The sequence below is a fragment of the Pinus tabuliformis genome, chromosome 6 (assembly GCF_031772625.1).
Source record: "Pinus tabuliformis cultivar Carrire ecotype Pingquan chromosome 6, CPIR1, whole genome shotgun sequence".
Classification (NCBI taxonomy): domain Eukaryota; kingdom Viridiplantae; phylum Streptophyta; class Pinopsida; order Pinales; family Pinaceae; genus Pinus; species Pinus tabuliformis.
Window position 1 is genome coordinate 55,115,295 of NC_142292.1, and position 25,511 is coordinate 55,140,805.

The 25,511-nt window shown below is 40.0% G+C and overlaps 1 protein-coding gene across 1 annotated transcript in view; it reads left to right on the forward strand.

Moving 5' to 3' along the window:
* The first annotated feature begins 2,450 nt into the window (after window positions 1-2,450).
* Window positions 2,451-25,511, forward strand: part of LOC149257191 (uncharacterized) — a 154,850-nt gene continuing 131,789 nt past the window's right edge. The window contains exon 1 of the mRNA XM_089413704.1: window positions 2,451-2,606. Within this exon, the coding sequence (XP_089269830.1) occupies window positions 2,553-2,606 (54 nt within the window). The 5' untranslated portion in view covers window positions 2,451-2,552. The remainder of the gene's footprint in view (window positions 2,607-25,511) is intronic.

The following is a 25,511-nucleotide window of genomic DNA, read 5'->3' on the forward strand; positions in this document are numbered from 1 at the left end:
GATTCCACAAGTATTCAAAATTCCATGCATTGGAAAACACCCTTGAGAGTTATACCTGTCTCTAGAGTTGCAGTTTTGACAATTGTCACGAGTTGGTGACATCTCATGCTCAGATGTTTGATGTACCTCAAGTTGTTTGGAGCATTCTCTAAACTCCTTTCAACTATATCCCAATCTCGTATACTTCGATCTCTCCTCCACCATAATTGTATTGGCAATACCTTGATCATTTTTGCCAAGACCTCCACCTTCATATCCCATCTTGGAAAGCAACTTCATACCTATACCCTTGGTATGTTGCTCGAACACTGCAAAAGAGTTGTTATGCATTAAAACAGAAGGAGTGGAACTTGAGATACTAATTACCTCCTTAAATTTGTCATTCATCTTGTCAATTTTGATGATGACGATGATGGACAGCTTGTAGATGACTCTAGCTACCCACTCTTATCCACTAGCATATGGTGTTCTTCTTGAAGATGTTTTCAAAATGTACATGCAACATCTTCAACATATGGTCCAAAGCCACTATTTGACCATATATATCACATGGTACATGGTCCATTCCAACCATATATCACATGGCTATTGGCGTGGAACATTTTCAAGCATTTTATTCAAAGCCAAGGTGCTATATACCCTCTAAAGAACACAATTCTAATTCCAAAGCAAGTGCAAATTCTACATAAGTTAACACACATTAAATATAAACATAAAGATTTGAGATTATTTTTGAGGATGTAACATAAATCAAATGTAAATATATGTGTCCAACATTAATTTTGTGCATATGGGTTTTTATCTAAAATGTTAGATTGGGATATTTTGGGGGAGGTTTTAGTGTTATTGATAAAAGTTCAATCCATAGAATTGTCAAGGAATGGTGATGATGTAGGGGAAACACAAAGAAATAGAGCTCAAGATCAACTATTTATTGAGGTGGATCCTTAACTAAAATGCTACACTGGGATATTTCAGAAGATCTTGTATCATTTTGTAAAATTTTTACTCATGGAATTGTAGTGATACATGGGCGCAATGGGGTATGAAACTCAAGGTTAACTATTAACGAATATCGGTCTTAAACCAAAATTCGAATCATTTGAATAAATTCAACCATAGAATTGTATTTAGAGTTGTATTATTGAAGAGGCAATGCACGAATAGATAATTATTCTTTTCTCCTCAGTAATTGTGTGAGTTTTTGATCATTAGTTTTTAAAATGACATCGATCAATGTGTATCAACCACATTTCCTAATGTGGTAATTCTACTATTTAAAAAAATATTTTTTAAAGTAAACACAATATATAAATAAATAGAATTGATAATCTATCTACCAAAAAAACTCAATGTTAAAAACAAAATTTCTCAAGTGGAAACATTCACTTTAGTGGCAAAGTGAGAAATCATGGCCTCAAACTCTTATTTTCTATCACCCATTTCCCCACCCCAGACTACTGCCATAGTCACTTCTATAAACAGGCCAACATACAAGACCAAAGAAATTCCATACCAAAGTCCTTGAATACATTCCCATACGCAAAAGCAAAATGCCAAAATATATAGAAACAACAAACTAAGCAACAAACAATTCGCCATAATTTCCTTCCTCCTTTCACAAATTGGCTTCTCATTAACTCTGAATATAATGACCATACTTCACCATCGAAAACGCACAAACACATAACGAACATAGGGGTTTATGAGATAAGAGACTGTCATGGTTACATATCGCGGGAGAAGACATATGAGAGAACCAATTCCACTATTTGCAGGTGACAAGCCTCGATGGTCTCGAGCTCTTGCCAATGTTTACTCTCTAACTGTTAGAACCACTCTTCCTTTTTGAATGTTATGGAAACAAAATTTGGCAAGATTTTAAAAAATAACAAATTAAGTTGTTTAATCTACACAATTTGAAAGTTTCAAAATTTTATTAAGCGCTAAATTTATTTATACATTTTAAACAATAATAAATCACAATTTAAATACTTCAAATTTTTTTGTTTGAATACTAACTTATTTATACATTTTAAACAATAAAAAATTTGAATCAAATTTAGTTTATACGTTTTAAACAATAAAAAATCAAATTTTACCAAAAACTAAATTTAGAACCAAAAAAACATTCATTCATTCTATCTATCTAAATGAATTCCAAATAAAATTTTTTTAAGATATAGAGAACGCACCGTTGCATGGTTTTGCATTAATATTATAATATTTTCCTACCATTAATCTATACAACTCCTGTAGTATCACATTTTATTTTTCCGATGTGTGGGTTACGATAGGCGAAATGACATTAAATTCTTTATCCTTAATTGGTGCCTAATCGGTCTATTGTTTTGAGATGGTATGGGTAATAGCCATCCACCGTTCATATAAAAATAAAAAAAAAATATAAAAATAAATTCCGCAACTCAACTACTATATATCGACCGCCTCACATGTTTTAATAACCTCGATACTTTGATCGTGAGGTGACTCTGATTCATTCGCTTCGCACATCTAAGAAGAAAAGGCGAAGGCTTGGACAGATCGCGACCATGGCGGCTCTTCTAGCTCGACGCGCTATCTCCACTTTCCGTGCAAGCCAAGCGGTACCATTACCCTTTTCAAATAACCCTTTTTTAACTCTCCTAGTTCTGTTATGATTATGGCGGTTGTATAAGTTGTTTTTAGGTTTGCTGTTCTGAGGCTGAATGCAGATTTCTGTAATCTTTGTAAGATAAGCCCATTAACCGAATGGTATAAATAATCTTACACCGAAGCAACATGGAATTATTGTTTGGGAAGAACTTAACAGTTTGAAAGGGGAAAACGCAGGGCGTTAGATCGGTCACTGGAAGGAAAATCAGAGTTTTGGAACGTAAAACAGAGCAGGATTTTATCAGTTTTTACTCGCGTTATTTGAATGAAGCAATGAAAGATAAGAATAAGAATCTGACAATCCGGAATAGGATAAGCAGATCAGTAATTTATAGAAGAGATTCAAGAGGTGTTTATGAACTCAAGTTTTGTTCCATGTATAGTCGGCGTGAAATGTTGAATCGGGTAAAAGATATTACGAGCTAATGAGATTGTTTCTCATTCGAAACAAGCGTGTGATAGATTTGAATCTGAAATCATCCATAACTAAGAAATGTAAATCGATGGAGTTAAAAGCCGAGAAGAAGTACTGACTAAAAAGCATAGTGGTGCAAGCAGGGCCTTGGTTCACTGATAGAGTACGAAGCCTTCCACCAGGGTTCCATTTCCACCGTGCCTCACCCAATTGGAATATAAAAAAAGCTGAGGCCGGATGCAAGGAATAGATACCCTCTCAAACCCGTCAACTAAGCCCAACGAAGTGAATGTTATGTTGTGCAACACCTGATCTTGGTCCGTGTTTTTGAAAGAACTTCCAAATTAAAAAAACATAATGGTGAGCTTCAAAACCCAACATCCAAATGAAAGGAAATATTGTTATAAGCCAGGATGCGAAGAAACAAAAGCACACATACAAGAGGCAACTTGCTGGTTTAACATAACTCGGGTACCTTGCAAACACATAGAAGTGAAACCATAAGAACACACTATTCACGAACTCTTAGGAATGAATACTCCCAACAAAAGCTGGTTTCTCCACCAATGATTGAAAACAAGCTATCATACACATTGGCAAGTTCTCCTTGGCACAAGTGTACAAGATAGCGCCACTCCATCTTCTCCACATCAAGCACTGCACGTGGTACTAGGGTTCCCAAATACCACAAAACCCTAGTCTTATTCTCCAAGAAGAACTACAAGATCAAGTGCTTTTTCTCCTCTAGGGGTTGTTCCTAACCATAGCTTCTGTTGTCTTCATGGACAAACTGTAAGTCTTCTTCTTGAGTTTCCTCAAGAACCTTAGTGCTTAAGACAGAAAATACAATGAAGAGTACAATGAAAGAGACCAACTTGTCCGAGTTTTGACATCTCTAATACATGTGTGTGATTGAATGAATTATGGAGATCATAAATGAAAAAACTATCCTGCCTTTATTTATATGAAAGGTGAGGGTGGCTAACAATAACAAAGTGGACGTTGTCCACAACAACGAACCTAACTAAACAATAGATAGGCCCACATGTGAAGGACCTCAACTATAAGTGACACATGTCAAGCTCCAAGGCATGCACATCCAACAAGCGTCCCAAGGTGAGTGCTACATGAGATGTGTTTAACACACGTCCTCTGAAGGCCACCAATCCTTCAACATTCCCTCTTAAGCCATGTGTCCATCTAGTGTGTATGTCCATCATGGTACAACCAAGGGTAACTAGCGCACTATCCACCCCACATCACATCAAGCACCCTCAACAAGGAGCCTAATTAAGCCATATATAGGACCACATGTGAAGGACCTCAACTATAAGTGACACATGTCAAGCTCTAAGGAATGCACATCCATCAAGCCGTTGTCCCAACGTGAGTGCTACATGAGATGTGTCTAGCATATCTCCTCCAAAGGCCACCGGTGGTATAAACACTTTCAAAGTAACTCCAAAAATTAACTTGTTTATCCACATCACAATGAATGCAATGTTTCTTAGGAGCTTTGCTTTTAGTAGGTTGTTGCTGTAATTTTCTTTCTTTTGCCACAATTGACTGTTGGAAATACTGAGATGGGGGTGAATCAGAGTTTACTTACACAATTGGTTAGTTTATTTCTTCAAACATTCAAAGCATTAAACATGTTGGAAATACTGAGAGGAGGGTGAATCAATATTTCTTAGCAATTGGCAACTCATTAATATTTTTAGAGCATTAGTTAATCTTTAGCAGCATTTAACATTAGCCAATATCAGATAGCAAAAGCAGTAAACAACATTCAACATTGCACAATAATCAAGATAGTGGACACAAATTTTTAGGTGGAAAACCCCCTCCGGGTCAAAAACCACTGAATGCTTCTTAATATTTGTCTTCTTCTTCAAAAAGAATAATTACATCAAGTTTTCAACTCCAACTGAAGGAGGCTCCAACCCCCTGATTTACAGGCTCCAACTTGTAGGATGCTCCAACACCCTGTTTACCAACTGCAATTGGGAGGACGCTCCAACGCCCTAGATCTCAAGCTCCAACCCAACGGATGCTCCAACACCCTGTGTACCAGCTGCAACTGGATGGATGCTCCAACGCCCTGTCTAGGCTACAACTAGCCCTAGCACCACCCTGCCACCCTGAAGTATTCTCAGGCACCAACCTGAAGGTGACTCCAATCACCTGCCTTGCACCACCCTGCCACCCTAAGAGTTCTCAGGCTCCAACCTGAAGGTGACTCCAATCACCTACCTTGAACCACACTGCCACCTTGAAGAGCCGACGGACCACGTTTCAGAATCTTTAGACTGGATCCCCCTGTGCTCTAAATCAATATGAAGAAATGTGTAATGAAGATTATGCTGCTCTGCTCAGTATGTGTATCACTGTCAAGTCCTGGCAACCACACTGCTCAACGCTGCTCAATCTGACCACTGCACTATCGCACTACAAACACTGTTCACCAAACTTGCTTCTGCTCAATCACAATGCCAAACCAAGCCACTGCTCAATCTGCACATCAAACTAAGAATCTGCTTCTGCATCAGCTGTAAACCCTAGCTGTACCAAAACCACAACATATTCACTGCTCTGCAATAAAAAATCAGTCTGATCTCTGTATCAGTTAGTCCTGTATCCACACAACCTGCAATGGTCAATGTCACTGTACTGAACTGCTCACAAATGAATATGCGTTCAAAGGCTCATGAGGCAGTCTGTCTAGACTCTAAATCACTGTGCCAAACTGCTGTCACTGTCAAGACTCAAGAGTCAAATGAATGTCCTGTCATCTATGCATATGAAGATTGCTGCAAGATCACTTAGATCTCTGCCATGTATCAAATATATGTGTCAAATCACTGTCAAGTCTATATGTTAAGTTTATATGTTAATATGTCAAGTCACTGTCAATGGAATCTATAGGTCAGGTCAATCACCATCCACAAGCATCAGCTCTATCTTGTATCAAAGGGCTCACAATGTATCACAGTCAACTTGAAGATTGAATATGTCACTATATTATGAATGCCTCTGAAGATATATCATGTTGTGCCATCGAAGCTTTCTACAACAAATGATAGTTTCTTTGTTTCTTGAGAAGGGTTAAACAAAGGCCACAGAACATTTAGTTTAGTCAATGATCAGAGTTACCAAGGAAAGCTCTGATTAAGGCTGAGACTAATCATAAATATTGTAGAATTTGATTCAGAGAACCATCTTAAAAAATGATGCTCTGCTAGATGTTTGATGATCTAATGATGCCTGGAATATACACTGATGCTTTAAGGTAAGTGTGCTTGTTGCTCAAGTCAGGGTAAGATAAGCTACTGTATGTGCTGCTAAAATCACAATGTCACTGCCTTAAGGCTGTTATATACATGTGACAGTGCTATATTTATACATATGAATCCTCAGAAGTCTGGTCCAGAAATTCAAATAAAGATTGATTTAATGTCTCAATTAAGGGCTAATGGTTTTGTGCAAAGTCTTTAAGTCCTTTAAATGAGTCTTTGTTTACTGTACCGAAACAACCCCTGAACCAAATTACAACAAGATTTGAAATCAGTGATTGGCTTAGTGCATTTTAATCCTTGAGAAGAGAACTAGTTTTGCTGCAAGATGATATGACACTGATATCCAAGTGATGAACCCCTTACTGCCAATAAACCCTTTTTCATTGTTCTCAAGCCCTAACCATAGGCTTATAATTTATCAAGTAACGGTTTATCTGTATGGTTAAGGTCACTGTTGTATATGTCAAGGTCAGAATAGATGCAACTAGTGATATAATTTTTGATATAATGAAACCTATAATGAGAAGAAACCTTGCCACTTCAAGAGTTCTGATGACCTAAACTTGAGACCTATATATGCTATTCAACAGAGATTAAGGGCCACATATGTAATAGACCTCAATAGAGATTAGGACAATCAATGTGGTTATTTTTCAAGTCCTAATCTGTAGATAACAGTCATCAATTAGGCCGCACTGTGTGTTATAGGTCTGTTCCCTAGAGGGCCGAGAGTTGTAGACTTAGGTTAGAATATAGGCCGCAGAGTTGAGGCACTTCTAACCGGTCCTAGCTCCTCTTCTAGGAAGGCTGAATGGCCTAGTAACAAAGACGTTTTCCTGTGCACAAGTAATATCTTCGTTTCAGGTCTGCTATAAAAAAGGCCGCATTTCAGAGGTGTCCAAGGTAGATGTTCTGATGAGGGTGGAGGCCTGTAATGAAGCCTCAAAACTTTGGTCCTGTTGGAATCACTTCACCTCAGACCATAGCATTAAAATGATCCTCAAAGAGGGCCGAGATTCTGCAATAAAATAACCCACAAGATAGGTCCTCCACCTGCAAAAGGTATTGCCCAATGAGTCCCTGAACCCAAAAGGAAAATAAAAGTATCCTAATCACAGAAGAACACTTCAAAAATTTCAAAACCCTTCTGCCTTGAGATACTGCGTTCTATACAGGGTCTGAGCCTCAAATTCAGAGGTTAATTTATCAAAAGATAATCATCATATTCATATCTTGATGGAGTGCTTAAGGTCTACTTTTTATAGTTTGTGGATGGGTTTCTAAGAGAAGTCTGATTTCGTATTTAGGAGGGGCTTTTGAATTTTAAGGATCAATTTTAATTAAATATTAATTTTGCCTTTATTAACACAAAGCCAAGATTAATTTTAATTTAAATCTTAATTTGCCTTTATTAAGACAAAGCCTTCTCTTGGTCTTAATTAGTAAAATTAAATCATTCATTTGCCCCATTCGCCACAAGATATATTATTTAATGTTAGGTGAGGAATCTTATGTTATGATTGTGAGGAACTTAATTGTTTTCTTAGTTAAATGATCTAGAGGGTTTACCTAGGATGTAGATGTGACCTTGGATTTATAGAGACTTGTATTGACTTAGCTCTTTGATTTAAAAGACCAATTATTCTATTATTATTTTAATTCCTTGGTGAGGGGTCTTGTGGCATGGTTATTTGACTTAGTTAAGACGAAGTAACCATATGGTCACCCTTTGGGGTTTTTGCCCAAAAACTTGGGGCTTCAACTTCAAATGTGAATATCTCTCAAACTAGGAGTCCTGTTGGGGTGTGCCACATACCACTGGAAAAATTTCGACGAGGAGAATCCAATGACGAGGATCTCCAAGGTATAAACTTAATGATTTGCCACTTCAAAAACCTTGGACAAGTTTGGGGTGTGTCCTTAGTCTAGGGAACTCAAACCTTAGAACTAGGGTTTTCAACCATCCGACAATGGAGCTTCCAACTTGACGTAATCTAGACAAATATAAGAGTGTTCATTCACTGTTTGTCATCAATCACTGGGGTTTAGTCAAAGTCAAACTCCAGGGTTGACATCAATGACAACACCATCCGAAAAAACAAACACAAAACATCATCATCACATCTATGACAATATACAAAAAATTGTCTCCAACAAGTGCTTTACATTATGTATGGTTTACATAAGACGTTTATAGTCTCCAAAAGAGTCTTTAGGCACAAAGCTACAGGTGATTGAGATCTTTTAATCATTTGAAATGCTCAAGTTCTATTTTAGGAGAAGACTACTATCGGTCATTTATTCTATAAACTAACTAGGGCTAATATCCTCAATTTAATGTCATGGCAAGATTTTGGACTTGGTCTGCAACGTTAGAACTTCTTATTAGGACACCAAACTTGTGTTTTAACACGCTAAGGTATACCGCAAATGTACTACTAAAGATGCCAAAAAAAGGTGCCACTAATCCTTGCGCAAAGAATAAACTTCAGATGTTTGTCTTAAAGGCTTGGATGTGTCAATATAAAAGTCTGTTCCAGATCCTTTCAGCGAACAGGAGAACTGTTATCTGTAGACGTCCATAGGAAACCTGAAGTGTTTATAGCAGTCCAACAATGTCACTTCTTTGGGTCAATTGAGATTTAGCCCTTCAACACCATAATTATACCAAAACGAATAAAAAATCACAAACCAAGAACTCTTCAAGCGTGTGCAAAACGAGCTTCAGCTTGTCCAGGAACTGCCTTCAAAAACCTCTGCGAGTAGTTCAGACTTCGATTTCTTTTATATATAGTAATGATGCACAGAGAATCCAATGATGGAGCAGGTATAACAAATGGTTCATGGATACAAATTTTTTCTCATAAATGTAGCAAAAATCTTCAATGAATAATCATTGGATCTTGAGCGAAAATCCTTCACGTTATGTTTTCAAAGATTGCTGTAGTTTTTGTTCTTCCACAGGTCGCAAACAAACTCAAGGCGTGAGAGTCTTTCGGATCAAAACATGAGAAGCAAGGCTGCAAGAGATATCATTAGGTCTTTGCCCTAAATTGCTTCAGATTCAGAACTTCGATCTCTCATTGGGTTACTTCAGATCTGCGTGGGTTTATATATAATACGATGAGCTGTTCTAAATCAGTGATCTTTCAAGGAATTTAGAGCAGTGGTATTGGTTGAGTAGGGTTGCTTCAGGAAAACCTTTGCATTAGCCTTCTTCACCTGCAAAACACAACAAAAACCCTAGTGAAACCCATGGAAATATAAGCCCAAAAGCTTCAAATATATTACCTCAGTTTCAGACTTGTTTGTCTACATAAGACGACAAATGCACCAGACTTCTGCATGATGAGAACTCATAGCTCAGACCAGATCTCCAAGAGGCTACAAATGAATGAATCTCCACGATCACATGCAAAAGTAGAAACCGACGAAACCCACCAAGATACACAATGAACCCACAAAAATTTGATCGGGCTGCAGGGATAATTTACCTTAGTGAAATCGAATAACCTTGATGCACTTAGAGGGCAAATGTACATATTTTTTATAGGGGTCGAGAACCCTTTTTGAATAGGTAAGCCGACTTTAATTTTGGAGGGAATTTGAATTTTCAATTAGTTTCTAATTTTGAGCGAAAACCCCTCACGCTTTTAATATTTTGATACTCTCCATACCTTACGGCTAAAACATTATGAAATTCCTTTATTCATAAAATAAATCCTTTGAATAATTATTCCTTCAACTAAGGTGATATTCTTCCAAGCCCATAACCAATGATGTATTGCCATGTCATCACATTGTGGGGTTTTTGACCATAATTAGGGTGCTCCAACTTTGACCATGCATATCTCTCAAACGATGAAGGCCCACGAGACGCTCCACACATCAAGGAAATCAGCTTGACGAGGAGAATCTAATGGCGAGGGTATCTGAGGTAAACTCACTAATTTTCTGCTACAAAAACTCCAATAAATGCGGGGTATGTCCATCCTCCAAGAAAACCAAACCCTAGAGATAGGGTTTCATCATTGCTTCATCAAGCTGCGTCATCCTGAACATCAAGCTGCATCATCCTGTGGACATCATCACATCAATGACCTCCAATTAACCTTGACATCAATGACAATACATGCACTCACTCTACATCCTGCACCTGCACCCGCTTTGACATCAATGACAAGATACTCAACATTAACCTCTTCTCTTTCTTGAATGATCAGTTAGCGTCAATTACATTTCCAATATCATTAAGTAGTTATATAGAAGAAAAAATCAACCAATAAACATGAAAGAGCGGTAAAATAACCATGAGACAATGAGATAAGAGGTAGAGAAATTAGGCTTGAGGCCATTGCAAAACCCACAAGGGGAAAACCCATGTCTTTCCTTACGTGAGAGAGAGTTCAATTCCATCATAAATTTATCAAGATAATGGCCAAAACAGTAACCATGAACTAGATGAAGTTCCAAGCCCTCTTGAGATTTTCGGCCCCCTCATTCCTTCCTTCCTTAGTTGGAACAAAGCTCATGCTGAGATAGATCGATGTATCAAATGAGGAGAGGAGGACTCCTTTATATAGTCTTCAAATGGGGGATCGATGGGTGCCTCCAAGGGGCCCAACCAACTTAAAATAATAGGAGGTTGACGTGAACAATTTAGGAGGCAAAATTCAAAATTTAAAATAATTTAAAATTCAAAATTTTCTATTTCTTCATGATGGAAATACCGACCATGGCTACCATATTTCCAACACTACCTCTTAGCCAGGGAGGTGCTTTTATTTCTCTCAAAATCAATCTCCCTGACCAATCCATAGGTCTTTTGGCCCACAACTTAAGGGAGAGATCACAAGTACAAGTCTCTCTCTCAGTCAAGATCAATTTCCCTGACAAATCCATAGGTCTCTCGGCACACAATGCGAGGGAGAGATCACCGGTATCATCATATGGAAAGATACATAACATCCACCACAAGTGGGATCAATGAATGAGGCCAAACCAATCATATGCACAGGGTACATCTCCCCAACCACAAACAAGGTCTCTTGGCCCTTAGCCTAAGGGAGGAATCCCTATCTCAATCATCGACCACAAACAATGTCTCTTGGCCCACAACCTAGGGGAGAGAACTTGAGATCAATCTCCTCGACCAATCCATAGGTCTCTCGGCACACATCTTAATGTAGAGATCACAACATCAGTGTCCCTAACCAAACTGGTCTCCTAGTAAAAACCTAAGGGATCAGTTCAGGCTTTAGAATCAAATTCCCTGACCAGGTTCACTGGCCTCGCAATCAATCGACCTAAGGGAGTGAAAATCATCCCGACCAATCTAAAGGTTTCACAACAACAACCTAAGGAAGATTCATGATGCTATCAATTAATGCTCCCTCTCAAAGGGATTCTCAACCATTCCAGTCTTCTCACATAAACATTAGCAGCTCGCTCAACAGTAGAACAATAGCCACGGTGGATTTTAATACTGGATCAAACATTTCAACATACAACAATAGGTTGAATAGTCTATTGTATATTCAACTTCAGTTGCGGAAGCAAACACCAACACCCTATTCAACAACAAGCATGTATACCATGGTCGAATCCAACTGACAATAAGTGGCTTCTCACAGAAGCAAACATCAGAATGTGCAACAAAAACATCTATGTCATTTAGATTAACACAGCACTTGTAAGTGTTCTTTCTTTCTTTAATACATCCAGTTCAAACAAAGGTAGCAATTCCATGCATCAGGTGGTTCAATGAGCCAATTAGAGGGATTCATCAAATCAACAGCAGAGTCTCGCAGCTTCTTGAATTTTTCCTCAAGCAAGATTCCAAGGACTCATATTCCATTATGTAAGAACCTCAACAGGGATTTCACCACGCTGGTACCATACTTTCAATCTTTCAATTAGCTCCCTCTTACACTGGACGAAGAGGACCTCAGTTCTTGTCAAAAACACATCACCAACACATAGTAGAGAAGTTACAGGCTCTTCTTCAATAGATTTGGATTAGCATTAATATTCAAGACTTCAAGCTATCTTCACCATTGACTTCCTTACATCATGGATTAGAACATGCTTCAATCAGGCTGATCTTGTTTTCTCCCTCTGAGTCCAAAGCCCATCCAATCACGAGTCTTCTTGTCACTTTGTTCTTCCATCTTTTCAACGATTTCCATAACCTTGACATACTTCATCATGTACCTGCAATCCTCACTAGGAGGCCATGGAAGAACAAATACAACCAAGCAAGACATACAAAGACAAGAGACTCATAATGAAACAATAATAGAAATAATCAAGAAAGTACTTATCTCTTGAGAGTGTGTCAACTCCCTCTTGATCTTAACTTTTTCAGATCCAGTCAACTTCGTCCACATCATCAAGGAGTTAACTTCGTTCATATCATCAATAAGGAGTCCACATTATGATCAAGGAGTTGGCCTCGTCCACATCATTATCAAGGAGTCTACATCATCAGTAACGATTTAAAAATAAAACAAAGTACAAGATACTTATCTTTTGAGAACTTGTCAGCGCCCTCTTAATCTTTAGCCTTCTTGCATCCAACTTGAAAATCAACCCCATTATCAAGATGTTAAATCTTCTAGGAGCTAGGGTTTCTTTATTTAAGTGGAAGCAATCAATCCATAAGCCCCTGGTTTTCATTGTCAATCCCTTTCGACTTGTTAAGGTTTACAATCTGATTAGCTAGGCATCAAACCCTAATAATTCTTTTAGTCTAGGGTTTACAAACCCTAAATGTGAAACATTCATCATTGCATTATTTTCCAACTTCATTATTCGATTTCAATATCAACATTAAAAATGATCAAATTTTGAGTTTAGCCCACAAACCCTAGGGCTCCCTTGCTAGTGTTTTCAAATCCAAAACATTTCACTCTTCCAAACCCTAGATTTATGCAATCTTAATAGATTTTGAATTTGTCATAAATAATTCAATCAAATTTTGAAGAGGATCTTCATCTTCTTATCATATCTTTACATTCTTGCATTTGATTCCAATGTCTAAAGCTACATGCATGCAATGATTTTCAGATCAAGAATTTCTTTTATCACAATGTTGTTGTAACTTGTAACTAGGTTCGGTCTTCATAATGTCTTATATACTATTGGTTTTGTTGACACCTAATCCTCTGCGGTTGGGTGAACCTGGAATGTGAACAGTCATCAGAAGATGAACTGAGCAGTCACATTCTTGTATATAACAATAGCTACCTAATGTAATAAATCGAATCAGTTTTTCTGAGTTTTCTGCCAAACTGGAGTTACTCCTGGCCTGACATGGTATCAGAGCCAGCTCCTTGTTTTAGCTATTATGCTCCTTGTAACTCCTCTGTCCTGACCTCTGCCTCTGCCTCTGCTTTATTCCCTTCTGTTCTGAAATAATCTGCCTCTGCCACTGCGCTCTGTCCATAACGCTTGTCTCTGACCTGCATAGGCCTGACCGCATCTGAAATTGAACAGTCAAGGTTCGAATCTCCATTATGGCGCCCATTCGCACCATTCCATTGAAACGCTGTTCAATTGGAACGCTGTTGAATTGACTGTGTATGGTGGTATTGAACGTTGTCCCTCACATTGACGTTGCCGCACAATTCCAGCAGATACCTGAGGCGCTCCACATCAAGCCTTGAACACGTCCCCTGTCGGTACCTTCTTCAATGGGTACGCTGTCAAGCTGTAGCACAGAATGTTGAGAAATTTCGGGCTGCCTGCGCTATATCTCTATTGGTAATGGTATCAAAGCATATCAATATATTTTTATTTTGCTTCACGTTTGGTGAACGTCCATGGAAGCCCATATATGTTACGAGAGATGGTTGGAAACAACCCAGTTTTTTTGAAAAATGAAAAATAGCATCCTTGATTAATCGCTTGCATCAAGAAGTGCTCTTTGGAATGGTTACTTGTTTGAAAAGCTACGCCAGAGATCGTATAATGTATTTCTCGTCAGCTCGTCTGGCATTCAAGTGCCTCAAGGCATGTTGAATGCGGCTAAAGATTGGTTGGAATGGTGCGGAATGTGCCGCGATACATGAAGAGGGACGCCGACGGGATGCCCTGTAGAAGGCTTTATTTGGTTGAAGGCACTGTGAATCGAACCTTCGCGTCCAACTCTCATTAAATTCTCACCGCTCACTCTCCAGTGTTTTATGCAAGTTTTTTGTCCACTAAAAAAAAGCGCACAACTTTTTATATACATATGCCATTGCATGTTTCAATTTGGAATGGTATCGAATGCCTGTTTCAAATAAATGCTGCTGACATATATTTTGAAGTTTTCAAATAAATACGCTTGCTGCCTGATTCAAATAAGTTCGAATTTAAAATAAGTTTTGTGCGCTGGCCTCCATAACTTGGTTTAATGCTTTGCCGAAGTTGACCGCTGTAAATTACAGTTCAAAGAATGCGCATGACCATGATATTTATAGGTGAAGTTTTATGAGATTTATATAAGATTTATAAGGTGAAGTTTTATGAGGGTTATATGATGGACTTATATGAAACTTATATGAGGTTTATGTAAGGTGAATTTATACAATGATGGATTTATAGGGGTCACATTGTGGATTTGAAATCTTTTGAGTTGCCCTTTTGAGTACAACTTCATTGTATATCAGCAGAAAGTTTTTTTTTATCAGCAGAAGTTTTTTATCAGCGAAAGTTTTTTATCAGCAGAAGTTCTTTTTATCAGCAAAAGTTTTTTTTTATCAGCAGAAGTATTTTTTTACAGAATGCATTCAATCATCTCTATGGTAGGAATAGTTCTCACTGGCAAGGAGAACTATCCTGAATGGTCCCGGATGATAAAACACACCCTCATCTTCAATGAGTTGTGGAAAGGAGTGTGTGTCGGAGAAGGAGACAATGACCCAGTGCAGCCTACATCAGACAAAGAGCTCGTCATTTGGGAAAACAAGAACAACAAAGCCTATGCATTAATCGCAGCATCTGTAAATGAAGAAGTAAGTCGCCATATTTCAATATATTCAACTACCTTTGAAGCTTTACAAAAGCTGAAAGAACTCTATGACTCACATTCTGCACTTGAAGTTGTTCAGCTCATGATTAAACTCTTCACTCTTGAACTGAAAAATAATGATCCTCTTGCTCTTGCATCTGAAGTAAAGTCTATAATGCATGATATTAAATCCACTAAGGTTGAGCTGGATATCCCTCTTATTGCTTTTCTCAAGGCACTCTATCCTACCTACTCCAATTATCTTGAGTCTTTACAAGCAAATGGAAATCTTAAAGATATAACCTTTGACTCTCTTGTGAAAAAGTTTGCTGAAAGAGAGAAAGCCTTTGGAAAGAAGACAACTCCTGAATCTTTTGAAGAGACTGTGTGCCTTGCTCATAAAGAAAAGCATCCTGCTCAAGATTCTACAAGAGGAAGAGGTGGACGAAGAGGAAGAGGAAGATACTTCAGAGGCAGGGGGGGTAGACATTCTCAAGGAGAAAAGGCAGACTTACATTGCATTCGCTGCAAACGAAATGGATCACATGATGCTTCTACATGCAAGCTACCATGGGACAAAATTGAGCAGAAAAGAAACCAGCAGAAAGGTAAAACTGATGATACAGACAAAGGTAAAGCACCTGAATCCGCTCACTATATTGAGGCACAATGTAACATTGGAGTAAATGAAGATTTGTTTAATGCTTCACTTGCTTCTTCGAAAAATGATTGGTTGCTTGATTCAGGAGCAACCTGTCATATGACTCATAGAAAAGATTTTTTTGAAGATTTGACTGACAATGTTGATGGAGCAGTATACTTTGCAGATCAGTCAAAAATCAAGCCATCAGTGTAGAAATTTCTGTTTTCCCACCCCGGTTTTTAGTTTCTCCTTATTTCTCCCATATAGTTAAATGCCCCTTCCCATAACCATACATTTAACAAGCTGGAAAAAATAAATTTGCTGAAAACACAAATTCTGGAAATTTACAGAATGCTGGAAATTGCAGAAATAAAAATCAGCAGTAATAAACAGCCATTAAAACACATTTAAACACTGAGATTTTTGGTCAACTTGACCCTAGAAAAACCCCCTACAACTCTTGGGGAAAACCAGTTTGAGAGCTCTTCTTTATTTCTGGAAAATGCCTTTTTACAGTAGGAGAAATGTTCAACAAAAAATCAACAAACAGACTTTTACAACTTATCTCAGCCTTGCTGAAACACCGTTGTTGTTACACCGCTCTCAGCTGCTGTTACACCGTTGCTGATACACAGCTGCTGATACACCGCTGCTGTTGCTGTTACACCGCGGCTGTTGCTGTTACACCGCGGCTGTTGCTGTTACACCGCGGCTGTTGCTGATACACCGCTTTCGGCTGCTGAAACTCCGCTTTCAGCTGCTGAAACTCCGCTTTGCTGTAACTCCGCTTTCAGCTGTCCAGAAATCTCCCTTGCTCTCTTGCTCTCCTTCTCTCAATCTGCTCATGAAAGAATTAATAATCTTTTCCTCCTTTTCCTCCCTTAACCCAACCCTAAGTGACTCTTGGGTGATCCCTAAATCCAATGGCTGAAATAGATTTAGATCAATGGCTGAGATTAAATGCTCATTTAAATCTCACTTTCTATTTTTTAATTCACCCCACTTTAATAAAGACCCACTTAGTCATTTATTTCCAAAGTCACTTTTCCTTTCTAATTTTTCATTGACTTTATAAAAGTCACTTTAAAATTAGACTTAGTAACTTTATCACTTAAAGTCACTTTTAAATTAGATTTAACTTTATAAAAATTATAAAGTTACTTTAGGAGAAAAATTAAATTCTTTTGGACACTTTTCCCTAGGCCAAAGATCAAAGCCTAAGGGAACCACCTGTCCTCCGGTACCAAATTTCAACACTCCCTCTTACCGAGGAAGGTGTTCCTCACCACACCCATCTTGTCTCTGAAGTAGACATGCTTGCCCCGTGGTAAGGATTTGGTAAGAATATCTGCAACCTGCTCATCAGTGGAAATATACTCAAGATTCACAGCTCCCTTTTGAACATAGTCTCTGATGAAATGATATCTGATCCCGATATGCTTTGACCTGTCATGAAATACTGGATTCTCCGTGAGTTTAATGCAACTCTGATTATCACAGTAAATCACTGAAGGTCTCAACGGCTGACCAAATAAGCCAAACAACATCTTGCGAAGCCAGATGGCCTCACAACTAGCTAGACTGGCTGCCATATACTCTGCTTCAGCTGAACTCAGTGCTACTGACTGCTGCTTCCGGCTGAACCATGACACTACTGCTGAACCCAACCCAAAACAGCACCCTGAAGTGCTCTTCCTATCAGAAGCACAACCTGCCCAATCAGAATCAGTGTATCCTGCCAATCTCACTCCATCTCCCTGCCTGTAGTCTAGACCATAATCCACTGTCCTCTGCAAGTACCGCAAAATGTGTTTTGCAGCCACCAAGTGAACCTTCCTAGGCTCACACATAAACTGACTCATCGTGTTGACTGCAAAACAGATATCTGGTCTAGTGTTGACCAAATACATCAAGGAACCAATCAGCTGCTTGTACAATGTGGGATCCACCAACTCGGAATCCGAAGCATGAAGCTTCTTCCAGTTGGTGATCATTGGTGTCGACATGGGTCTACAATCCTCCATGTGGAATCTGCTAAGGATGTCCACAATATACTTCACCTGCCCCAGGAAGAAATGCCCCTCCTCCTGCCACACCTCCAAACCCAAAAAGTAATGCATCAAGCCGATGTCCTTCATCTCAAACTCCGCCGCAAGATCTTTCTTGCAGTGCTCTATGAGTCTCTCTGCACCTGTAATGACCAAGTCATCCACATACAGCACCAGAATGAGAGGCTCCTCACCAATCACAATAAAGTAAAGGTTCGGATCTGCCTCACTCTTTGTGAAACCCATCCCCTGCAAATATGTATCTATCCTGGAGTACCAAGCTCTGGGAGCTTGCTTCAGGCCATAAAGGGCCTTCTTCAGTCTGCACACATGGGACTCCTTCCCATGCACCTCAAAGCCCTGTGGCTGCTCAATGTACACCTCCTCCTGTATGAAGCCATTGAGAAATGCGGTCTTCACATCCATCTGGTGGATCTTCCAACCCATCTCTGCTGCTATCGATATAATGGAGCGTATCGAAGTATATCGAGCCACGGGAGCGAAGGTCTCCTCATAATCAACTCCCTCTACCTGGGAGAACCCTCTAGCCACAAACCTTGCTTTGAATTTCTCAATGCTGCCATCTGTAGCATGCTTTACCTTGTAAAGCCATCTGGAAGTAACCACGGATTTGCCCTCAGGCCTCGGCACCACCTCCCAAACATCATTCTTCATGATAGAAGAATACTCCTCCTGCATGGCCTCTCTCCAGACCTGCTGGCTAGCTGCCTCCTCATAGCTAGAAGGCTCAGAGTCAAGGATGCTGGTAACCATCGCCATATAACTACAAAACCTCTTAGGTGGTCTACTCTCTCTGACCGGCCTCTTCGGCTCAGCAACAGATGTGGCATCTCTCAAGGTGTCCTGAAGCCACTTGGGCTTCCTCTTCCCTGAGCATGCTTCTCCCATAGGAGAATGAAACTCCTCCTCCTCATCACCATCAGTAGCCTGAACTCCTGACTGTCTGTCTGCTGTCCTCCTGCCTGCACCTGAACCTGTAGAAGCTGAGGTACCGTGTGAACTGTCCATCAGTGGACTCCCTAGTGAACTGCTATGTGAACTACTCTGCATACTGCCCGGAGCACCACCCCTCTGGCTCGGCGAGCCACTGCTCACTGATGGACCTGACATCCTCATAGATGTACCTCCGGATCCTCCTGATACCTGCCCACTGGATCCCTGCGACTGACTCAACTGCTGCTGAGGGTCTGGCTGATCCAGATACTCTAACTCCCGTGACCTCCTAAAGGCCCTGTCCTCCTCGAACTTCACATCCCGTCTGACAACAACTCTCCTGTGTGCAGGAATGTAAATCCGAAAGGCCTTTGAGGTCTCACTGTAGCCCACAAAGATACCCTTCTCTGCGGTGGGCTCTAGTTTGGTCCTCTTCTCCTTGGGTATATAGGAGTATGTAATGCATCCAAAGATATGAAGGTGACCAATATCAGGCTTCTTCCCTGAGAAAGCCTCGTCCGGAGTCATGTGCCCCAAGGCACGATGTGGACTCCTGTTCTGCAAGTAAGCATCTGTGTTGCAGGCCTCTGCCCACAAGAACAATGGCAACCCCTGATCATGTAACATGGCTTTGGCAGCCCCTATGATGGATCTGTTCTTCCTCTCCGCAACCCCGTTCTGCTGGGGGTTGTAAGGAACAGTGAACTCCCTCCTAATGCCTGCCTCCGCACAATAGTCAACAAACTCTCCAAGGGTGTACTCTCCTCCATTGTCCGACCTCAGGGACTTGATCTTCCGACCTGTCTGTGTCTCCACAAGAGCTCTAAACTCCTGAAACCGCTTGAAGACCTCACTCTTGGTCTTCAAGAAATAAATCCAGGTCCTCCTGGAGTGATCATCAATGAATACAACATAGTACTCATATCCACTCAAGGAAACATGAGACATCCGACCGCTCACATCGGAATGAATCAAATCAAGTATCTCGGTCGCTCTGCTGTCACTGCTGGGAAAAGGGGATTTGGCAAACTTGCCCATCGCACAACCTCTGCAAGTATCAAAGTGATCAGTACTGAAATCTGGCACACCTGTAGTGATCTCCCGCAATGTCCTCAAGGCTCCATGATACATATGTCCCATCCTGCGGTGCCAAATCTTACACAGCTCAGAACTGCTAGCTCTGCTGTCGGTACTACTGCTCAATGCCAAAAGGGGCTGGAATGCAAACTTGTACACCTTTGCATGGCGTACACCTATCACTCTAGCTGAATCAGCTGGAGTGCCTCTGGGATACATCAACACCTATCCTTCCCTGAACAGTACCTCATATCCTCTGTCCTCCAAAGCTGAGACGGATATGAGGTTCTTCCTCATCCCTGGCACATAAAGAACCTCTGACACCTTCAAGGGAGGTTTGGACTCCCTCTGAAATGTCACTGTCCCCACCCCGACTGCTCTAACAACTCTGTCATCACCGAGTACTACCTCAGTATCAGTGCCACTCTCTGAAAGCTCTGAGAAGTACTCACGGACTCCTGTCATATGACGTGAAGCCCCACTGTCCACATACCAGATACCTGAAGATGCTCCACTAATCGAGGGAAAAGCATGCTCCCTCTGAACCTGTGTGGCAGGTGATCCTGCACTAGAGGACTCACATGTAGTGAACGCAAACTCCCGGTCAAAACGACCTGCAAAGTCCTCAATCTCTGCTGAAGCTGCCACGTCCTGGTTCTTCCCCTTCTTCTTCTTCTTCTCCGGACACACAACTGCATAGTGTCCCATCTTCTGACAATTCCAACACTTCACCTTGGAATAGTCTTTCTGTGTGTTCCCCTGTTTACCTTTACCTTTGCCTTTGCCCCCACCACTGCTTGTGGAAGCCTGCTTCTTCCCTTTGCCTTTCTTGCCTCCTGCCACCAGTGCTACGTCCTCATCCTGCTCAACTGGCTTGGCTGCCCCAAGCTGACCTTTTCTGATCTCTGTCTGAATGCAATCATCCCAAAACCTCTCCCATGTGGGAAGGGTCTCACGTGCACAAACCCCATCAACAAAGTTCAACCATGAACGGGGGAGGCCATTCACTGCAATCCGCACCAACTCAGTGGGTGGAATGGCCTCTCCAATCGCTGCCAACTCATCTCTCACATTGGTAATCTTTGTGAGATATCCAGCTGCACTATCATTACCCATCTTAATGTTCTTCAGCTTCTCCTTCAGGACCATCTTCCGGTTCTCATTGGTACTCTGGTAGAGATTGGACAATGCTGTCCACATCTCATGGGCATTGCTCTTTCCTCTCACATGAGGAATGCAATGGTCTTTGATTCCGTCTAGAATCAATCTCTTACCCTTGTTGTTCTTTTTATTATAAGCAGCCAACTGAGTAGCATCAGTAGGCACAACAACAGGGTGCTGTGCTGTATGCACCATGATATCCCAGACTTCTGCCTCCTCAAAGATACTCTGCATTCTCTCCTTCCAAACGCTGTAATTTGTATGCCCATCCAACCTATCCTCCACCCTCAATCCCAATGACATCTTGCTGTCCTAAAACTGAAAAATAGCACTGCTGTGGTAAAGATAAAACTGCTGTTTATGAAAAATCAGCTTGCTGGAATTTTCTGAATGAAAAATCAGCAACTGTAATTTTTCCTTTTGCTGTCCCAAACTGACCTTCAGCACTCAAGCTCTGATACCACGTAGAAATTTCTCATTTCCCACCCCGGTTTTCAGTTTCTCCTTATTTCTCCCATATAGTTAAATGCCCTTTCCCATAACCATACATTTAACAAGCTGGAAAAAATAAATTTGCTGAAAACACAAATTCTGGAAATTTTACAGAATGCTGGAAATTGCAGAAATAAAAATCAGCAGTAATAAACAGCCATTAAAACACATTTAAACACTGAGATTTTTGGTCAACTTGACCCTGGAAAAACCCCCTACAACTCTTGGGGAAAACCAGTTTGAGAGCTCTTCTTTATTTCTGGAAAATGCCTTTTTACAGTAGGAGAAATGTTCAACAAAAAATCAACAAACAGACTTTTACAACTTATCTCAGCCTTGCTGAAACACCGTTGTTGTTACACCGCTCTCAGCTGCTGTTACACCGTTGCTGATACACAGCTGCTGATACACCGCTGCTGTTGTTGTTACACCGCGGCTGTCGCTGTTACACCGCGGCTGTTGCTGATACACCGCTTTCGGCTGCTGAAACTCCGCTTTCATCTGCTGAAACTCCGCTTTGCTGAAACTCCGCTTTGCTGTAACTCCGCTTTCAGCTGTCCAGAAATCTCCCTTGCTCTCTTGCTCTCCTTCTCTCAATCTGCTCATGAAAGAATTAATAATCTTTTCCTCCTTTTCCTCCCTTAACCCAACCCTAAGTGACTTTTGGGTGATCCCTAAATCCAATGGCTGAAATAGATTTAGATCAATGGCTGAGATTAAATGCTCATTTAAATCTCACTTTCTATTTTTTAATTCGCCACTTTAATAAAGACCCACTTAGTCATTTATTTCCAAAGTCACTTTTCCTTTCTAATTTTTCATTGACTTTATAAAAGTCACTTTAAAATTAGACTTAGTAACTTTATCACTTAAAGTCACTTTTAAATTAGATTTAACTTTATAAAAATTATAAAGTTACTTTAGGAGAAAAATTAAATTCTTTTGGACACTTTTCCCTAGGCCAAAGATCAAAGCCTAAGGGAACCACCTGTCCTCCGGTACCAAATTTCAACAATCAAGGCTTGGCACAATCAGGCTTAAACTGCCTGGTCTTCCAGACTTTCTTCTGGATCATGTTCTATATCTCCCACAGCTAAAGAGAAACTTGCTGTGCTTGGTCCACATCCGCCAGCAAGGTCACTCCATTCATATGTTTGATGGCAAGCTAGAGGTAAGAAAAGCATCTAACCACTCACTTGTCATGAGGGGAATAGAAGAAGAAAGGCTTCTCAAACTGCAAGGAACGTCTGCTCATGCACAACATTTCTCATATATTTCTCATCATGAAGAAGGTACACTTCCATCAAGTTTATTATGGCATGCTAGATTTGGACATTTAAACTATGACAGTCTCCGCTTTGAAGAAAAATGGTGTTGCTGGTTTGCCTACAATTCCTAGGAAACATAAGCAATGTGATGCTTGCATTCTAGGAAAGTATAGCAAACAGTCTTTTCATGAATCACATTCAAGAGCACATAGGAAGCTTGAACTCATTCATTCATATTTATGTGGTCCAATGCCTGTTCCTTCTGCAAATGGAAATAAATATATCATGACATTTATTGATGATTACACCAGAATGTGTTGGGTTTATTTATTGAAGAACAAATCTGATGCTTTTCAAACATTCAAGAATTTTCATAAATTGATTGAAAATGATCCACAATCTCATATTGGGTCTATTCGCACTGATAATGGAAAAGAATATACATCAAATGAATTTGAAAACTATCTTCGCCAACATGGGATCAAACATCAAACAACTGTGCCTTATAATCCCCAACATAATGGTGTAGCTGAAAGAATGAATAAAACAATCTTGAATATGGTACGATTTATGCTTTTCTTCAAAAATGTAAAGATAATGTTTTGGGCTGATGCTGTTCTATGTGCTGCATATATAAAGAATAGATGTCCATCTAATGCTATAAGAAACAAGACTCCTTATGAATTGTGGTATGGACATGTTCCTTCGGTAAAACATCTCAGGATCTTTGGTTCCACCTGTTATGCTTTGATACCAAAGGTACATAGAAACAAACTTGGTGCTAGAAGTCGTAAGTGTATCTTCCTAGGGTATTCAAACACCTCTAAAGCATACCGCCTCTATGATGAAGTAAATAAAAAGTTTGTTGTATCTAGAGATGTCATTTTTCTTGAATCATCCAAATCTGACAATGTTGTTGAGCGGCAACTTGATCGCTTGGATAGATTCGCAAAAACGAAATCATTTCAAGAATTTGATAATCAGATTCCACATCTTGAAGGGGGGATTCCTATACTAGAACAACATGTGGAATCTTCTTCTTCTGAAGAACAATCTCCTCTGCATGAAACTCCAACAACGGATGATGCTTTAAGTGATGTAATTGATAGAATTGGGAGACTCAATCTTGATTCAGTCCCAACTCAATCAATAGAGCAGCCTGGACCATCTCAGAAAGGTCCCCCAAAGTGGCTGACAAAGACACTTGAAAGTGTTCATCCTGATGAAATTGGAAAAACAGGAACCAGAAATTCAAACCGACAAGATGGAGGTGATGTAGATGACTCTAATTCACTTGTTAATATGGATGTTACTTATGATTGTGAATTGAACTTGTCCACAGATTTTGAACCAACTTCCTTCAAAGAAGCTGCTTCTCATGATGAATGGAAAGAAGCGATGAAAAAGGAGTATGATGCCCTCATAAAGAATGGCACTTGGAAGCTGGTTGATCCTCCATTTGGAACCAAACCAATTGGCTGCAAGTGGGTCTACAAGAACAAATACAAAGCTGATGGCTCACTTGACAAGCACAAAGCTAGTTGTGGCAAAAGGTTTTACACAGAAGGAAGGGGTCGATTATGAGGAAACTTTTGCCCCCACAGCAAAATGGGCCACCATCCGGACACTCTTTGCACTAGCAGCTCAGAACGGTTGGAAAGTCCATCAAATGGATGTAAAAACTGCGTTCTTGAATGGAGATCTAAAAGAGAATGTTTTTATGTCCCAGCCTGAAGGATTTGCTATGAAAGGACATGAACAAAAAGTATTCAAACTTGTGAAGTCCTTGTATGGCCTCAAACAAGCACCGCGAGCCTGGTATGAAAAACTAACTGGGCATCTTCTGAAACTCAACTTCAATCATTTTGATCTTGATGATGCAACTTTATTTGTCAAGAAAGTTGGCAAAACAGTTGCATATCTTGTGGTATATGTAGATGATCTTTTAATGACAGGGAACAATGAAAGCTACATTGCATCCATAAAGAAGGAATTGGGGAAAAGTTTTGAAATGACTGATTTGGGCTATGTTCATTACTATCTTGGCATTGAAGTAACCCAACATCCAAAATCCATATTTCTTTCTCAAAAGAAATACATTGGAGATTTGTTAAACAGATTTGGCATGACAGAGTGCAATCCTCTTTCTACTCCAATGGAACAAAACTTAAAGCTCACATCTATTGAAGGAAAGGAATTTGAGGATGCAACAAAGTATAGACAGCTTATAGGAAGTCTCATCTACCTCACTACTACCGGACCAGACATTTCATTTGCTGTTGGAATCCTCTCCAGGTTTATGCAAAAGCCTTGTGAGGGACATTGGTTTGCTGCAAAAAGAGTTCTAAGGTACTTGAAGGGAACTCAAGACCTTGGAATCAAGTATACACAGGTGGACGACTTCAACTTGATTGGATACTCTGATTCAGACTTCGATGGAGACAAAAAAACTGGGGTATCTACTTCAAGATATGCTATGAGTCTTGGATCAGGAGCTGTCTCTTGGA